Source organism: Lissotriton vulgaris, unplaced genomic scaffold (genome assembly GCF_964263255.1).
Source record: "Lissotriton vulgaris unplaced genomic scaffold, aLisVul1.2 SCAFFOLD_1007, whole genome shotgun sequence".
Classification (NCBI taxonomy): Eukaryota; Metazoa; Chordata; class Amphibia; order Caudata; family Salamandridae; genus Lissotriton; species Lissotriton vulgaris.
The window spans coordinates 135,883-155,434 of NW_028253487.1; the positions used below are offsets into that span (position 1 = coordinate 135,883).

At 42.7% G+C, this 19,552-nt stretch overlaps 1 protein-coding gene across 1 annotated transcript in view; it reads right to left on the bottom strand.

Moving 5' to 3' along the window:
- LOC147660950 (pannexin-1-like) overlaps positions 1-19,552 on the bottom strand; it is a 150,415-nt gene that overhangs the window by 48,676 nt on the left and 82,187 nt on the right. Inside the window, exon 2 of the mRNA XM_086951412.1 lies at positions 12,383-12,522. Coding sequence (XP_086807538.1) covers positions 12,383-12,522 — 140 coding nt within the window. The remainder of the gene's footprint in view (positions 1-12,382; positions 12,523-19,552) is intronic.

The following is a 19,552-nucleotide window of genomic DNA, read 5'->3' on the forward strand; positions in this document are numbered from 1 at the left end:
TTGAGGCATTCCAACATTGCATCGGACCGTCAACTATTTACCAGACATATACATTTATCAGGCAACTCCCTGGACACTACAGTGATCACCTGATTGACCTAATTATCAGTCCGTCGCTGCAGATAGGTTAGTGTGTGCAGGTAGGTTAAAAGCATATGGATGCACGTCAGGGCTGAAGATGGTGTATGGAGTAAATATAGAAGAGAAAGGCGAGGAAGAGACTACGGTCCACATTTATGTAGCCTTTTTTTAGGCTGCAAACGGGCAGATTCGCAAAATCGGGACGTCGGCGACACCCCCAAAAAAGCCTTTTTCTAAGTACAAACCCCTATTTTGTGATTCAGTATCCTATTACCGAATCGGAAAATGGATTAGTGATTAGGTATTAGGAAGTGCGTTGTAAGGAAGTTCCTTCCTAATTGCGACTTGCATTGCTATGTACAAATGCTTTAGCTTGAAATGCGGTCTCAAAACATTCGCTTTTTAACACCAATTAAAAAGTGGTGCTAACGCATTCTCAAACAAGGAGGCAGCCCCACTCTGTGAATGCATGCAAAAACGTTTTTTAAGGGCTAGTAGTGATCCCACGAACCAAATAATTCTTTTCATTTTTATTTTTGAAACACATCTCGCCTTCCTTCAAGGAAAACAGGGTCCATTTAAACAAAAAAGGACACAGTGGTCTGCTGTCCCCAGAAGGCCACCATCAATGTGTTTTTTAGCAAATCCCAACGGGTCGCAAATTGCGACCTACTTCATGAATATTAATGAGCTCTATCATTTGCAACCCACCGGGAATCACAAACAGTATTAAACATACTGTATGTAGTATATAGCTCTTTAAGATTTCCTGATAGCGAATCGCAAAAATATGCTATTGGGAAATCGCAAATCCAAAGTTACGTACGTGTGGCCCTATCTGTTTTGAATGGTTCACAGACTCTAGATCCTGCCCTTGCTAGCAGTAGCAGCGAAGCAGATTCTCTTTGGGTAAGGACCACTATTAGCTTCTTGTGTGCCAGAGGGGTACCATACCCTCATGTCTCTCTGCCTCAGAGGTATGTTTGGGTCCAGTTGGGGTTACTAATGAAGGCTCAGAGGCTGAACTGTATGAATGGGGAGCGCCCAGGCACCCTTGTAACTATAGGAGATTTGAAGTGAACAGCTGAAGGATTGGTCACAGGACAATGAAGCGCTTGTACATGTAGAAAAAGATGCCCTTGGTGCTCTGAAGCTGCCTTGGAGAGCAAGTGGTAAGGTTTGTGTATATATAAATACTGTGCCTGGAAAGAATGTTCTCAGAGGAAAGTAAATATACATGGAGCTTCAGTAAACTCACCTACACATACCGAGAGTGGGCCTGCTTGGTCTTGCAGCTTTGGGAAGCCACATATACATATATGTGTGTACACGAAATGAGACAAATAAGGCAAAAATAAAGGATACATTATTTTTACTACTAGGATGTATAGAGTCAATGCTCTAAGATAAAAGTCAAGGGCCTAGATGTATCAAGCCTTTTGCGATTCGTTAAGGCCGAAATTCGCAGAATTTCGGCCTTAAGGAATCGCAAACGGACATTTAGCATCTTTTGGGATGTATCAGAAATTAGCAAAATAAGGAATCGCAAAAAATTGCGATTCCTTATTTTGCTTATGCATTTAAGGAATCGCAATTTTGCGATTCCTTAAATGGCATGTATGAAACTTTTTAAAATTGCGAATTTGGGTTAAGGAATCGCAAATTAACACCAATTTGAGGTTCGTGTTAATTTGCGAAATCCTTTTAAAAAACAAAATATGACTATTTTGAAGGTGGCATGTGACACACATAAATGCCCATAGGGCATGTATGTGTGCCATATGCACACACATGTAAGTTTCAGGGGTGCAGCAGGGTGTCCATGAGACACCCCTGCACCCTTGAAATAATTCTCAAATTGCGGTTAGCAAATTGCGAATTCGCAATTTGAGAATTACTGCACAATCATTCCTATGGGCCTCCTGGCCCATAGGAATGCATGGGGAATTATTCCTTATTTGGGAATTCGCAAAATGCGAATTCGCAAATAAAGAAATAAGGAATCGCAAAAAAATGCAATTTTTTACATACATTCTATTTTGCGAATTCTAAATAGCGATTCGCAAAAAATAGCTATTTAAGATTCGCAAAATGGAATCTTGATACATCTAGGCCTAACTGTTTAATTTATCTATTGATTCGGTCATGCTGAATTGGCACTCGTTCTTAAAAGACATACATCTGGAAATGTAAGCCTCCCTTGTTCTGGCCAAAATTTGATGCGACAAAGACACCTCGCAAGGTGGTGCCCCACCCGCTTGCATATATTCATGACTTCTAGAGCTGTCATAGACCTGTGTCACAAACCACGCCAAGATCACACATGAAAACTGATCAATGGACTATAAACAGAGCCGCGTGCACAAGACCAGCAATTAAATATTGTGCAATGTTTGGCATCTCGGCGAGAGCAGCAGAGAACTGATAGTTCGTGCATCAGCTTGATGAGTATAGAGGAAACGATCCAGAATAGAATAGTCCAATGTCAGAAATAGAAGAGGAAGTGAAAGATTACATAACAAGCATTCATCTAAGTCATCAAATATTGGCAAAAACCTGTTTCCTGCCTTCCGGAAGTGTTCATTAGTAGGGAAGTTATAATAACCAAATTGATGATAGTTCACCGCACCTTCAATGTTTTTTTTAAGAACTGCTAATAATGAGTAGACAATACGCATGCTACTGGAAAACCTCCCTAAAGATTCTTCCTTATCCCCAGTCACAAGGACTGGAGGCTGCTTCTCTTTGTGCTTGGCCCTAAGTTTCACACAAATAAGGTCCCTCAACAACCCTCTAAAGGTAAGTACACCAAAACAAGAGCACCTCAGCTAGCTAGTGAGGACAGCTTCAGCATTAGGGCACTGTAGAAGTAGGCGCAGACCCAAGGGTTAGGATCCAAAGTGGCCACTGTCATCACCAGTTAGACGGTAGCTACTGCAGTGGAACTGGCCACGAAGACACCTGAAACTCAGTTTAGAGTGGGACTGGAAAATCTCACAATTTCTGAAGCGAATGCTATATTTCTGGGAGAAGCCAACCATGGAATTTTTTCCACCATATGGATAGTGTAGAGGAAATGCAACTTTTTTATTCTCCTCCAGATTTCTTCTGTACCTCCAATTGTGAGAGCATTTTACATTACTACCAACTCTAAACCTGGCCCTTAGTTCGGTTGAAACGTTTTTACACTCAAATTACTGAATGATAAGTTGCCTTTTCAGTCTTCAATGCCAACATACTTTTCTGACTGTTGCCCAACTATCTGAATCTTGTGCTGTGTCTGCTATGAAGAACCAGGCAGACTAGGTTCCCAATGGAGACCGAATTTGGTATTTCAAGACCAGATATCTGGGTTTCCTTTGACCTTTTCAGTTGTGTATTTGTTCACCCTCTTTGTTTCAACCTAGCATCTCAGCATAGCAGGAAATCTGCAGCTCTGACTTTCAGCTTCAGCCTAGACACAACTGGATGCTAGAAGTCAAAATGAAATCTTTATACATACATAGATCACCTCAAATTGCTTCTGCAAATAGGTGACGGAAATGGTGGCTCCTGAGATGGATAAAACAAGTTACTTACCTGTACACTGTGGATCTCCAATACAGATATCTTTTTTTAGATTTACATGTGTGAATCTTCCCCGCTGTCATGGTAGGAGTCCCACGTTAACAGTAATAAAAGCAGTGCTAAAGCATTAGCATTAATCTCCATTGAGAAAACAATAGCAGTTAGTAGCCAATTCACATTGGTATAATACACCCAACCTTCAGCCAATTAGAGCACAGACCCTAAATCACTCATCCCCTGCAGAGCCACCATACCTCAGATTTCGAGCACAAGTGTAAATAATGTAATAGAGGACTACAATTGGTGAGCCTTAATGGGGAGGAGGGAGGGTTGCATGTGCATATACAACAGATGGCAATACTGGAGAACCACAGTGTATAGGTAAGCAACTGGTTTCTTCTCCATCTTTTACAGATTCACATGCTTGAATCAGACTAGTTAGCAGTATCCAATGAATAATGGCGGCAGGCAAAGCGAACCATCCCACCATGAGACACAAACCTACATATGACTACTTAAACCAAAGATATTGAAATTGTACAAAATCAAGAGTGATATAGCATAGCATTAAGCTACCATATTTAAAGTTCCTAAACTGGTAAACAACCACTTAACAGAAGATTTGAGCTTAATAGCGGCATACCTTACAAGAACAGTCTACGCAGGGTAGCCTGGCCAACTGCTACATCAGCCTTAATCCAGGCAGTAATGCTTTGTGAAGGCATGGGCGTGTCCCTGCAGATGTCGGTTAGAGACACTCCTGCAAACAGGGGTGAGAGAGCTACGACCTTACTTGTTGAGTAAGCCTTCAGCTTTGCAGCCAGCAGTCGTCCGGCTTTCTCATGACAAAAGACTGCAGTTGAGGAGACTCAGCGAGCAATACTAGCCTGCATTAAGACATGACCCTTTCTTGGAGCAGAGAACGAAACGAGCAACTGACTTGATTTTCTGAAAGATTTGTCTTTTTCAAGTAGAACTTTAAACAATGAATAATGTCCAGAAAATGTGAAGCTTTACCTGCAGGTGAAGATGGATTGGAGAGAAAAGAAGGCAGTTCATTTATTTATTTACTGTATTTGTAGAGCGCAGCACTTATCCCCTTGGGGATGTCATGAAGCTGGAAACTACCTATCCTATCCATGAAGAGAATCATACTGCAAGCCAAATTCATTGAGGTGAAATGTTGAAGACACGTTGGGGATGAATGAAGGATTAATGCGCAAAACTTCTGTCTTCTACAAACTGTAGGTACGTTTCTTTTATCGTGAAAGCCTCAATCTCACAAATACGCCTGGCAGACGTAATGGCTAATAGATATGCCACCATCATGAAAGAAATTTACATTCGTACTTGTGAATAGGCTCGAATGGAGATCTTCGGAGTTGCGATAAGACTGAATTCCGCTGTCAGAGCCCTGGAGGAGGCTTGATAGGAGGATAAGCTCTAATAGACCCTTCATAAACTCTTTCACGAGTCTCTTGGATCACAAAGACAATTGCCCAGAACATCGTCTGTATCTAGAGATTGACGCTAGGTGCACGTTAATGGATGCATGTGTAAGGCCTGATTTGGTGAGATGTAGTAGACAAGGTGAAATCTGTTAAGGTGTCAATGAGCAAGGATGACAAGACTGAGCAGCTCGCCTTGAGCGGAATCTTTTCCATTTTTCTGAGTCGCATTTGAGTTTCAAAGGAGCTCGAGCTTTTGTATGAATGGAATTACATTAGCCAGAAATTGTTACAGCTCCGAATTCAGATTGGTGAGAAGCCAGGCCAACAAACGGAGTGTGGATTTGCAGGCGAACTACTTGGCCCTACTTCATTGAGAGAAGATCCCCTGTCAGCGGGAACTGAATGTGTGAGCACTATGCTAGGCATTGAAGCTCGGTGTACCAGTACTGCCTCGTTCACACTGGTGCAATTAGATTGAGCCATCACAGTTCTCTTCTCATTTTCTGTAGGATCCTTGGAATAAATGGAAATGCTGAAGTGAACGTCCCTGTCCATGAGAAGTGGAAGGCATTTCCCGAAGAACCTGGCTGGGGAAATCTGCTACATACCTAAAAAGAGATCTAGGGTAGGATAACCCCAAGACTGAAAAACCTTCTTTTAAATGCCTCTGGCTGATTTCCCACTTGTGACACTGCTTATTTTCTCTGCTGACTGAATCTGGCCACTCGTTTTATACTCTTGGGATGTGCTCCACTTTTAATGAGATACCGTTGGGTAGCAGCCATTCCCATATTTATGTGATTAGGCTGAGAGAACTGGTCCTGTCAAGAACAGACTAGCCTCGCAACCTTGGAAGAAAGGCTTGAAGACTGAGAAAGACCGCATTAAATTCTAGGAGATTTATGTGACCTAATGCTTTCTGACTGGACCACGTCCTGAGGATCTCTAGATCCTGCAGGTGGGCTCCCCATCCTTCCACGGAGACATCCGTTGTCATCACAAGCTGGGGCACCGCAGGCACAAAGGAAGGAGAGGCCCTGTGAGATGTTTTCTTTGATCATCCACCAGGACATTGCCATCTTCATCTCCAAGGTTATCATAATCATGTCCTCGAAAGAATCCAGACATTGCAAGCGGGAAATCCTTTCTTCTGTGGGACAGGCCTTTGACAGCTTTGTATCCAGGATTGCTCCTAGAAACACCTGCGATATGCCTCCAAGAGAGAGAGTCCCCTGTATCCATGAGCTGCAAAATTTCCTGAACTGATGGCATCCTGCAGGGTTGTATTTTGATGACCATGTTAAATAGCCTGAAATCCATTACTTGCTTCCACTTTGCTGACTTCTTTTTGAAAAGAAACAAATGGAAATCGAAGCCTAGGTTACACCGATTGTGCAGCACCTCCTCTATTACTTTTTTAAAGAGAATAGAGTTTCTTTCTTGAGCATTGGAAGATAACAATGTGATGTCTTCTGTGGGGAAAATTTGGAGGCTTTTGAACAACTTCCAGGGTGTGACCGTGCTGGAATATGCCATTTGTCAGAAGAGATGAGCTTCCATTGATTGAAGAATTTGGATAATGTTTGATCAAATTGAAGTTGGACTGCAGTGAAAAGGGCCTGCAATACTTCATTGCCTCCTGTTGGCGTCCTGAGACTTTCCTCCTGCTGATGAGCATGGACGCCCCGGCTGTCGGAAATATGTGGATGTTGTGGTTGGACTGTAGGACTGAGCTGAATTTTGAGAGCTAAAACCTTGTTGGGAGTCAGGCTGAAACCTCTACTGGAATCGGGAGATATATTGGCCTCTACCCCTGCCCCGAAAGGGCTGAAACCTCCTGTGCTGCAAGTTACCCAGTAACTTAGCCGTGTCAGTGTCAGACTTAACTGACTGCAAGGCATTGTCAAAGTGTTTTCCATAAAGGTACTCTTTATCGAAAGGAATATCCAGCATTTTGGCTCTTACCTCTTGGCGAAATGTAGTCAATTTAAGCCAACCCTGATTGCTCAACACTGCCGACTAGCCTTCTGCCGGAAGGCTGTGGAGAAAATATTCATGGCCACATCTATGATCTCGGAAGAGGACTTTCCGCCAGGATCTCTCTTGCCTCATTTTTCCTGTCCTCTGGGAGATACTCAACAGAGATGAGATGTCAGACCACATCGACCAGTCGTATCTCCCCAGGATAGCCATGGGACTGCAGGCTCTGCTTGAAGTAGCCGACATCACGGATATTGTCAAGGCAACAACTTTCCTTATCCAGAGGGGCTGTGCATGGCGAGGAAGGATTGTTTTGCTCCTCTCTGAGCCATTTGCATGATGACCGAATCTGGCCCACTATGACCAAATGAGAAATCTAGGGGAATCCTCAGGAGCCATGTACTTTTTTGTCAAGCTTTGGAATCACAGCTGGTAGGGATGCTGGTGTCCTTATTAATTTTAGTCCTTCCTGCCATATAAAATCCACAATAGCATGAGTGGTGCATTGCGTTCCTGCTTTAAAATCATAAAGAAAGCACTCTGTTTAGCTGGCATAGGAAGGTTGAAGCGCTTAAACGCTCTCTCAACAGGTCGTGGAAACTGCTGATATCCACAGGCGGAGAATGGGCTGCTGGTGGGGTAAAAAGCTGGCAGTGGTGTGACAATCATTCCACTTATAATGGTCATTGAGATCTGTCTGGAGCTCACCCGCTTCTAATTGTTGGTCATCGCTATCCTGGAAAGTATTCAGACTAGATATTGGAGGTGGTATAGACCAGCCTTTCTGAGGCCTAGGTGTGCCCTGCGGCACAGGAGTAGCATCAAGGTCTTCCCGCCTCAGTGGAGTCTGCTGAGTAGAGTTGGCATCAGGGAACCATTTGTAATAGTCATTTAGCATCATACGTAAGTCTGACCAATGTAACTGGAATATTGATGGAAGGTTCCTGAAAGTGATGTTGCTCATCCTCTTGTTCTTCAAAAGGATAATGCTTGTGGAATGTATTATATTGCTGAACAGAGAGATGTCACCTATCAGAGAAAGAATAATGACCTTCAAGATAGGTGGACTGACCACGTTCCGCTTCTTCGTCATCGGATTCCTGACACTTCTCCTTCAATTGTAAAGGGCTGTATGCAGGGCCAAAGATATCCTCTTCCTCAGATTCCTGAAGTGTTAAGAGGCTTGCTGGAGGTAGTGGATGAATTTCTTTAAAGTCCTGAGGCAGAAAAGGAGTTGTGCCCTTACTGGAAATATACAGAATGTCGGGGTATTCAATGACGCAGCACACGCAGCGCTAAGAGGAATCTTCGTCAACAGGACAGCAGCAGGTGTGACTGTTGGCGGTGAAATGTTCAACAAGCAAATAGTTGTCGGAGATGGTCTCGTTGCTGCCGACGACGATGTCATTATCAGTTTTCCTCGACAACACAGCCGTCGTCTTGATAGTCGTGGTAGTGGAAGGTGCCATCAACATTGTTGACGGTGTGGATGTTCCTGACCACATAGAAGCCGTAGACAATAAGTTCTTCGTCGAAAGTGCCATTGGTAGTCGATTTTTCTTTGAAGTGGAATCTTTAAATGGGGTAGGAGGAGCAGATGGAGGTGTTGAATCAGACCTTTCATGAGAGGAGGAAGTGCCAACCGGCTCCTTTCTGGATCTTTTTTCCTCACTACTCTCTCTGCTGGGAGACATAGATTTTTTAGAGTCTCTGTCAAAAGAAGAGGAGTCCCCTCTCTTTCTTGAGGAGGTACGAGTCTTCTCCTCACAGTTTGAATTTGAGTCAGAGATAGACTATTTCTTTTGTCTCCACAGAAATAATCTACCCTCCCGATCTTTGAGGGTTTTCGCAGAAAAAGTACAGCAGTATTTACATTCCTTCGGTTTATGGTCATGATAAAAACCAGAGCAAGCATTCTCTATGTGGATCCTCAGTATAGAGTCTGGATTTTCCACAAGTCTTGCAAGGCCTAAATAAGACTAGACTGAGACATCCTGTGAGAAAGCACAGTCAACACACTCTTAAACTGTACCTCAGATGATGGTAGGAGGAGTAGAGATGAACTGGGAGTATTAAATCCATGTGTATAGGCTACTGACTGCTATTGTTTTTTCAATTGAGTTGAATGCTAATGCTTTAGCACTGCTTTTATTCCTGTTACAGTGGGAACCCCACCATGACAACAGGGAAGATTCATGCATGTAAATCTATACAAGATAAAATAACAGAGGATTTTATTTACTGACTGATGCTAGTTTAAACATGGTCTTCAGAACGCACATTGGATTTGCCCCACAACGAAGTCTAGGCACACATGCTTCTAATCCACTTCACTGGTCAGTAAGGCATTCCATCCGGTTATTCCAGAGAAATACCACTGACTGACTGCGAGTCTCGACCGGCTCCGAGAATGGCACTTCAGATGCCACTTATCAAGTTCAGGCAGAGCTGCGCCATGATGGAACTTTTTAACGATGCCCCCCTAGGCAGAATCTAGAATCTTCTGTATGTACTGCGGTGCCCGAGCAACCTTTGCCGATGACCGGTGGAGCTGCCATATGCAGCTAAGAGGAGTTTGGCTTGGGTTCACCCCTCGGCTGTCACCTACCCAGCCGGACGTCGGACACTGTTTTCCTCGTCTCCCTTGTTGTATTTCTTACCCCCTCCACCCTAGGTTTATGCTATGCTTTTGTAACTCATGTAACTATTCTCCAACAACTATTTGGCCGTCACCTACACAGCTAGTCTTCTGGCATTCTTTTCCTCGTCTCCCCGTATGTATCTCCTTCCCTCCCCCTCCTCCTCCCTCTTTTGATCCTAACTGATGTAACTATATAACCCCGTAACTCGCGGATTCAACTGATGCAAATTACAAAACTGTTTGTACCTACCACATAGCCTGAGCAACCTTGGCGGATGCCCGGTAGAGCTGTCGTATGCAGCTATAGAGTCCCCTTGGCTGTCACCTGCCCAGTCGGTCATCTGACATTGTTTTCCTCTTCCCCCCATTCGTGTCTCCTTCACTCCCCCTCCCTCTGTGATTCTTTGATTCAAACGGTTGTAACTATGTAACCTGTAACTCGCTGATTCAACTGATATAACTATGTATCCTGTAACTTGCTGATCCTCATGTAAAGCGCTCTGATAGGTCTAGCCAGCCCTATATAAAACTTTGAAAATAAATAAAATTAAAATAAAATAAAAGATGTGACCCTACCTGGAGTGTTTCCACAAATAGGACAGGAAGGAGTGTTCAGCTTTAAACTAAATAAAGAAGGAGTAGGAAAGTTCAGTATACAAGACTAAGGGGCTGCTCATGCATTCGGTGATGTCCAGTCCAAAGTGGATGACATACTTTGCGGCATCCTAAACATCCTGTATGATTTGAGCAAAATTGGCTCGAAATTCTGCAGAAACTGCAAGCAAGATCTTGACAACCATGTCACATAAGGCAAGGTTATATTTCCCCAGTAAGCAGCTGGCACTGACTGGCTAGACTGATGGGAGGAAAAAATCTGCTTCCTCAATGCCTTACTTGTTTCGATTCGGTCAGGAGAAATCATTGGGAAGAAATTGCTGGTCAAAGTTTGAACTCCCAAACTTTCTGATGAAGGGTGCTGTGTCAAGAAATCAGGGTCCCCAGGCACTTGCCTGTGGCGCCTGGCACTTGCCTGTGGCGCCTGGCACTAGCCTGGGGCGCCTAGTAACCTGCATGTTCATTGGTGGATTGCCACTGGGCTTATACCAGATGCCCATAAGGGTGTCAGTCAGGTATCATTAAATGGAAGTAAGAGTTCTGATTAGGTTTGCCTTGGTTGCAAAACTTCTGTTAGGAAGCTGGTTTTGACTTCCATAGTTGGCAGTTGAAATTAAAACACTTCTCCAGCAGGTCTCATTACTAAGGAAGATTCCAACTCAAAGGCCTCCTGCAAGTCCATGAATAAATTGTCATCATTCTAGTATATCATCCACAAAGTCTGATGGTCTCTGCTTAGAGTCTAAACCGAAAAAAGGATGCTGGAGTGGGCAAGTTCGGCTCCAAGGCAAAGGCATGGTTTGGTCTGTGTCAGATTGAACTGGGGCCGGGTGCATAAGTCCGGCGTCGTGACGAAAACTCTGTTGGGCCGAAATGGAATAGACTCAGAGAAGACTATAGGAAAAGGAGTTGTTCTCCGGCACCAGCAGAGTCAGTGCTGGCATCAAAGGTGCAGGACCTACTTTGTTTTTGGTGCCCGATTGCAAGTCAGCACCAACACTGGAGCAGAACTAGAGGCAGGCTCTGGAGCCACGGACTGTGTCATGAGTGAACTCCCTGGCAGTAATTAGACTGCAGGCGTCTACAGGATCCTTGGGGCTTGAAAGCTTTCCAGAGGGAGCTGAAAGGCAAGCAAAAATTCCCAACATGGCCTCTTTAAAGGCCTCAATTTATTGAAACGTTGCCCATGGACCCATAAACTTGAGGTGCACTGGGATCAGTTGTGATAGCAGCTCCTTCGGTGAGGGACAGGGAACGAGATCGCAAGGCATCTGTCGTCCTTGCAACTTCTCCGGCAGAGTGCTGTGGAACTGGGACGAGTCCCAATTGGCCTGGTTGCATTTTCGCTTCGACTTTAACTTACTGGAAGACTTGGACTTTCCCACAGTATAGGCCTCAAGAGGGGGAATGTGTTTGAGCTCTCAGCTTTGTTCAAGAGCAGGACTTCAGACTGTTCTTTCCACATTCTGCAATATAAATCTTCGCTTTGCATTCTCGAATCGCATTTGGGTTCATAAGGGTGCAGACTCTACAGAACTTGGAGTTATGCACAAACCCACACCATTATCCTTGGATATTCAAAGCCCAACAAGAATGTTCTTAGCATCTCAAGGACCACCACAAAAATACCCAGCACCTGGAGTCTAGCGATAAAAAGCAGTACTCATCACAAATATTTTCCAGAACGACTGATTCTCCAGGTTCTGGAGAACTGTCCTACATTGCTAGGAGGAAAGTTTGGTTCTTCGGTTTTCTAATCTAAGCAATCGATCTTTGTAGTCTCTTTGTTTGGCCTACAACCAAATAGTGAGGACCCTTTGGACTTTAATCATACCGGTTTTAAAAGTTACACTTCTAGGCAGTCTGGATCCCTGCTGTAATAAAACTTCACGTTTAAAGTCAGAATTTTAAAATAGTATCCAAACAAAGTATGTGAATTTATGATATGACAAAGTTTCCATATCCCAATCAAGAAAAAGTGAGGAGACCAATAAAACTACAGTCCAAAGCCAAGAAAATACTTCAATATTTTTATTTTGAAACTTACTTTATGAAGCCACAGAGGCATGTTTCCTGATTCACTGCTGGATAAATGTTTCTGCTGTACAGCTGCCCAACAGAAAGAGTCCACGTAGGCAGCCTGGCGCCAGGAAAAATTGGATGGGGCAAAGCAGCTTATTTGGGCCCCTGCAAAAAACACATACACGTTACTTAACACTATTTCTGCATTTAAGTTCACTGACAAGATTTAGAGTTGACCATAACATGTTTTTGAACAAGAGGTACATCTAGGACTGATAAAAAGATAAATGAAACAAAATAACAATAGGCTAAACGTTTTTGTGGTCGTGAACCCTCCGATTTGCAAAATGACAGGGTTTGTGACCACAAAAAAGGCATAAGGCAATGTAAGAAACCCTTTTTGTGATTCAGAAAACCCTATCTGAATCCCAAAAGATGTTTCTCCGACTCATTCCAAATCACAATTAGGAAGTTAAGTAAAAGGGAGTCACAATGAGATGTTTCAGCAGTTTGTAACCTCAATTGAGGTTGCAAACCTTTGATAAGTTAATGACTTAACTAATTTCCAAAGGAGAAGTTCTCCCATTGGTCAGCTTCCACTATGTGAATTGTATTGGGCGGCATCAGGGGAAGTCGGTAATGGTTCATGCGAACACTGCCTGCGCCCTTTCCTCAATGTCATTGAAAACGTTTTAAATTTTTTATTTTAACCCAGCACGAGTTCAAGGACATGGTCTGCTTCTAAAGAAAAGTGTCCTCCCTAAGAATGGAAATGCAGGGATGATGGTCGGCTCTTTCATGCATGCTGTACCGTTTGCAGCTAATACTCGGGGATTGCAAAGAATGAATTAATATTCATTAGGCAGGTCATACCCCTGCGACTTGAGAGTTTGCTACACGACTTAACTGTATAGGTGCATCACAAAATTACAGACAGGTCACAAAAAAGGTGGTACACAATTTCAACCTGTCTGTACGTTTGGTCATTAGTTTACTATGTGGAGCAACATTTCATGGGTCTATGCACTGGTTTTAAACAGGTGTGCCCAGCTACAACAGTCAAAACAATTTTGAATATAGTTTGCAAGCTGTTTTGGTTCCTACTACTGCCCATACTTTGAAATGAAACTAATCATTGTAATACTATCTCCGATGTAGCTGTATTAAAGCCACCTTGCTTTACTTGATGTTAAATCCAAAACAAGCATTCAAGATCTACTATAGCCCTAGTACCTGGCGTAGCAGGCTCTACCGCCATTATAGGCCCGATCCAGCGCAAAAGGTCCTAGCTGAAGGCAATGGCAACGGCTGTGAACAAACATTGAATTGTTGGAGTACGGGCTTCCACCGACTATTTGGAGCCTAGAGCACTCTATTGTTTTCAATGGAGGTACCAACATACCAATGTTCAAATTAGTAGTAGTCAACCTTGCTCACATAAGACAAGCATGCAGTCAACATATTAATACAAACTCAGCAATAAAATAATTAAGACACGCACAATCATTAATATGTAATCTTGTCAGGGGTTATAAGCAGTCTTCAAACATGAGGCAATGCATGAAGCTCTGTAACTTCTGCTAAGTCCAGCTGGCACCTGGCTCATAGGGGAAAACTATAGGCAATATAATACATATCCTCCCTTAGGAGTAAACAACATATTAACTACTGGATTCTTTGGCAAAGACAAGCACATATTGACTGATACACATAAAGGATTACTTCAATCTGTGGGATCCTTTCATACATTGAATTGAGAGCTACAAGCAAAGGACCCAACAACATCTGAGTCATGGATACGACTGAGATGCGTCTGAAACTAGCATAGAGGTCTTAGGCGTTGTTATTGGTAGAAGGCATATTTCCTAGAGAGAAAACGACATTGAAGCTGGGAACCTAGCTTAAAGAAAGTTCTATAATACAAGAAAACCATTCAATTTTTCTGTAGTTATGCATAATATTAGAAAGGATGTTGCTTCTCTAATCAAGACTCCAACAGCCTATATATACCTACCCAGAATATCCCCTCATTGATTAAATGCAATAAAATGTCTGAACACAAAATGTATTTCATAAAACTAGATGTGTTTTGGAACTGAATTAAAAGATAAGCTGCCCCTTCTTTTTAGTAAGAAAATGTCTTTCAGGTAAGGGGGGGGGGGGGGGGGGAGGGGGACACACAGAGTATAGAACTAAGGGTTGGGCATTTGTATGGGGGTGTTTCTAAGAAGCATCCTACAATGTGCTTTTCAACTGTATGCATGCTTTATATTTTCTGTGTGTTTACAGACTTTCGCCAACAGTTATCAAGCATTGGTTTGTAAAATAAGAGTGCGGGTCCAACTCGCATAACAGATGGCATTTGGTGCCCTAAAGTTTGACTGTGAACTCGAGCTCCCTCCTAGTTTCTTACTCTTCCCACTTTTACACGCTGCAGAGGAGTTAACATGCCAGAATAAGAAACCCCAACTGTGTTTCAAAAAGGCATAAAACCTCGCAGAATTTGCTGAAAAGTTGAAGACCAACAGCTCACCTTTGTAGGACTCTTACTTATAACGGCCTAAAGTGGTATCACACGGCAGATTCCATTCCAATCACAGGACCATTTCACCTTGCCCTGTACTTATGGACCTGGAAAAACTCAATTTGCAAATACTAGAATCCCAATCAAGTGACTCCAGGCCCAGAGTTTTGAGGACTGCAGCCAGCTGTGCTGTACCCTGTCCAAATTCCTCCAGTATAAGGGGAGGACCGTCAAAAGCTCTCCCTTCATACTCTGTTCTGTGCCCTACAGCTCTCAAAACAGGCCCCCTCCTACCTCTGGGTACCCTTCTGCAACAGGTGGTAATTCGATGCACAGATACCATCTACAATCAAAGATTCGAGAGCACTTAAATTCCGAGAACTCGTAATAAGGCTCTAACAGTAGTGATATCTACTGAGGCTCAGAAGCACAAGAGGCTTGCTTGGCATTCAGGCACTCAGGTAGTCTCTCTAACAGCCCTACTTGTCCATTGTGCCCCTCAGGATTCATGGCCGCGTAGAACTGATCCAGGCCTATTGCTTTAAGCAGCTAGATAAGTTTAATGAAAGCACTTAACCCATATAACTGGGAAGTTCTCCTGAAGAATGGTCCTGATCATGTTGTATTAGAACTGAAAATGATTTTACGCTTTTCTCATCCCTTTATGCTTTGCGCAATAGTATCCTGCATAGCAATGCCTAAAAGTGCTGTTTTTCCATTCCAAAATGGAAATAAAGGAAGGCTTTTATGCGCATACCTCTGTGGTTCACAATTTATACACCTCAATTTAATTTTACTTTTTAAGAAATATATATAGCATATTTCACTTAATTACCCTCCTCGCTTATTTCTATTTCCTTATTTAGCTGTGTCTTCCAATTACTTCTGGATCTGGTACGTATTTTCGTGTAAAACTTGACAGTGTACGAACCCTGTTTAGAAAGCCCTAAATCCCTTATTTCAGTCACGTTGTGACATCTTTAGTCATCTGTGATAACAATATGACGCAGTTGCTCAACTGTACTAAGGGACATCATTAATGCCGGATGAGAGCAACCGAGGTGAAAGACACATCATTGAGCATAATTAAAGCTGCAATTTAAACAACGAAAATGAGGCCTGCCTTTGACGTCTTCTGATGTGTTTTTCTAAATGAACAGTGACCAACACAGATCACTAAATGATCATGAACATTGGCACAATCCGGACGAACAAAGCAGCAATATAACAATGCAGCAAAAATCATGGAAATTCGGCCCAGTACAAATATACAAAGTAAGGAGTTATGAGTATCTTGACATGTCCATAGATGAAAAACTAAAATGGAGATTGCACATTCAAGCAAAGAAACAGAAAATTGGAATAGTAATTTATTCTATCAAAGGTTTTTCAAGGATCTGTGGAAGAAGTGCCACTGAAGAGACAATGACAGCTTTCAATGTAAAAAATAACACTATCACTGCTGTATGGTTCACAGGTGTTCAATGCAAAAACAATATTAGACAATCAGCACAATATATATGAAATCCTTTAAGCATGTTATGTCTCAAACATTACAATACATTATATCTGTGACTGCAACAGGGCCAATGTCATTTCTCTTACGTGGCACAAATTACCCCAATTAAGTGTCTTCAGTTGGATGCCCAAAGGTATTCGAAAGAGACAAATAAAGGACACTCTGTTGGATAACTGTCGCAAGGAAGACCTTTTAGCATCATTGAAATACAAACATGTAGATCAGGTTTTAGGTTCATTCACTGTTGCAATAGAACCATATATTAGTTTAAATTAGGAAGGTCATGTAAAAAAAATGTAAGATTCAGATTACTGTATATTCCGATATCCCAATTGGAAGTACCATGGAACATCTACTGTGCGGATACCTTTGAATGTAGGCTGTTTGGCTATAAAGACAAGTCAATAAGACCTATTATTTGCCTGTGCCCGAAGCTTCTGGACATTTGGAAGAACTACCTAAGGGAACACTTCCAAGAGCTGAATGCGATGACACTGGAAGATGCTATCAAATCTTGTTTTAACACTCATCGAATTCTTTTAGCAGTAATCTTATGAAATCTGTTCATCAAATTTATTTCCATTTTAAACAATTCAGTAAAAGACCGCAGTTTGCATCTATTCACTAATTTAAAGTTTTTAAATTATCCGATTATCCTATAAATCGAATAGTAATTGAAGTTCTATCACGGGGGAGATCTTGTTAAGAGGAATATTAGTTTTTGTGTTCTAGGTTTTTTAAATTTAATCAAGGATTTATACAATGAACATATTACTACTCTAACTATACTGTTACAGTAATTTTGGTGCAGTTAAGCTAGTGAACGAAATGATCGCAATCAACACACAGAAGCACAATCCTCCTGCCGAAACAAAGTAACTTTGTGATGCGTCATTACCATTTATTGCTCGTAACCAGAGTGTTTGCGAACCCATAAAACAAATGGAAATATAGTCAAAAGCAGAGACATACGATAGACAGCGAACCTGGTAATGTACAAAAGAAGGGTCTTACGGCCACATGCATCATTGCATCCGTTTGCGATTCCTAAATTGCGAAAATTATGGAATCGCAATTTAGAAATCGCAAATGGCAATGCATGAACAAATCGCATTTATTTTTGCGATTCAGTATTTTTCCTTAATTACGATTCACAGTTTGCGAATCGCAATTAAGGAAAACCCTTCCCATTGATTCCTATGGGCCAAAAGGCCCATAGGAATGCATGGGAAGGCATTCACATTTTGCGAATTTCAAATTGCGATTCGCAAAATGTGAATGCAATTTCAAGGGTGCAGGTGGGGGTCCAAAGAACCCCTCCCTGCACCCCTGAAATGTAACTTTAAATGCAATTTACACACACACATGCCCCAAGGGCATGTGTGTGTGTAAATTAAAACTTTCAAAAATGCAATTTGTGCATATTTGAAAGTTTTCGGTAAATTAGCATGAAGTTCAACTTCATGCTAATTTACCACTTCCAAATTGCGAATTCGCAAATAAAAAATCATGCATTGCATTTAAGAAATCTGAAACTGCGATTTCTTAAATGCAATCGCAATTTTAGAAATCCCAACATGGTTGCGATTCCTAAAATTGCGAAATGCATGATGCATTCCAAATTAGTCAATTGCATTCGCAAACGGCCGAAAATTGTGATTCGCACCGTTTCGAATGCAATTGACTTTGATGCATGTGGGCACTAGAGTACAGAAAGCATGGTTCCCTTCTCCAGGAATGTAAGACTACCTCGTAGTCACTAGTGTTAACTGCCTAAAATGTGGAATTAAGCATAAACATGTTTTGAAATAGAAACTGATACTATTATCAAAGGAATAGTTGGCTGCTTCCATAGACGTGGCTGTTGGTGAACTATTGAACTTTAAGATCAGTGATACAGTAAGGTCTTTTCACATCATGCTCTATGGCATCAGATGAGCATGTAGAACATCTCAGCCATGAGGAAGTCTGATGTCAAGCAGAGTTTTATGTTATAGGATACATAGTTATCCCCTTTAGCGAGCACTAAAATGAGGAGGACGAGGCCCTCCGACTAATAGCCCAGGAGAAAGAGGAAAGCAGTCAGATCCTTGGATAGTGTCAGAGATGGCCAAGAGGAAGGGGTGCTATATGGGGGTGTCATTTTTAGGTCTCGTAGGAGAGACCTATTGCGGTGAAACCAGAAAATTAAACCAGGCGGATTGCGAGTGCGGATTTCCAACAGTTCACGTGCAATCACGTGACCACAAGCATGCGCATTTCCCCACCTCAAAGCCATCAGCCTCCCTCCCACAGGCTTCTCCAGCGTACGCAGTGCGCGCTGGCTTCCCTTCTCCTCACCCTAATTGCTGGTCTTCACGGCCGCGCTACATCAAAGGGTTCGGCTCCCCGCCCCCTGCTTCACGGACGCTTCTCAGGCCATCTGTTTTTCTCCTCTAAGCAGGCTCGAGGCTAAAATTTGAGGACCATATAAATAACTGACCGGAACGTGTTTCTCCACCTTGAGAATGCTCAGGAAATTCTTCCCATTACTCCCTAGAGAGGCGAGGGAGACGGTTGCCCGGGCACTCATTCTAGCTAGACTGGACTACGCGAACTCCCTGTTCAGCGGCATCCCAGCATATCTGACCAAACGTCTGTTGGTCATTCAAAATGCCGCTGTTCGCCTTCTCTGTAACGTCCCCAGATGGAAGAGTGTCTGGTCCCATATGTCTGCCCTCCACTGGCTTCCAGTTCCGCAACGTATCCTCTTTAAAACCCTGGTGCTTGCGTTCAGAGCGATCCATGATCAAGGACCAGCCTACTTAAAGAAAAGATTCACACTGTATGCCCCTACGAGAGCTCTCCGCTCATCTTCTCTATTAAAAATGACCCTTCCCCGATTCACGCGAACCAGACTAGGGGGACTGTCCATTGCTGTCGTTGCTGCCCGCGCCTGGAATACTCTCCCCTTTCATCTGCGCTCCAGTCAAACAGTAGCCCAATTTAAAAAGAATCTAAAAACCCACCTTTTCAGTAGCAGTTTCTAAACTGATCCCTGCTCATCTGCTTTTTTGCTTTTCCCTTCGCGCCAGGATACTCCCCAGTAACAGTGCGCGCTACAAAACCATTTATACATACATACATACATACATACATACATACATCCTGCC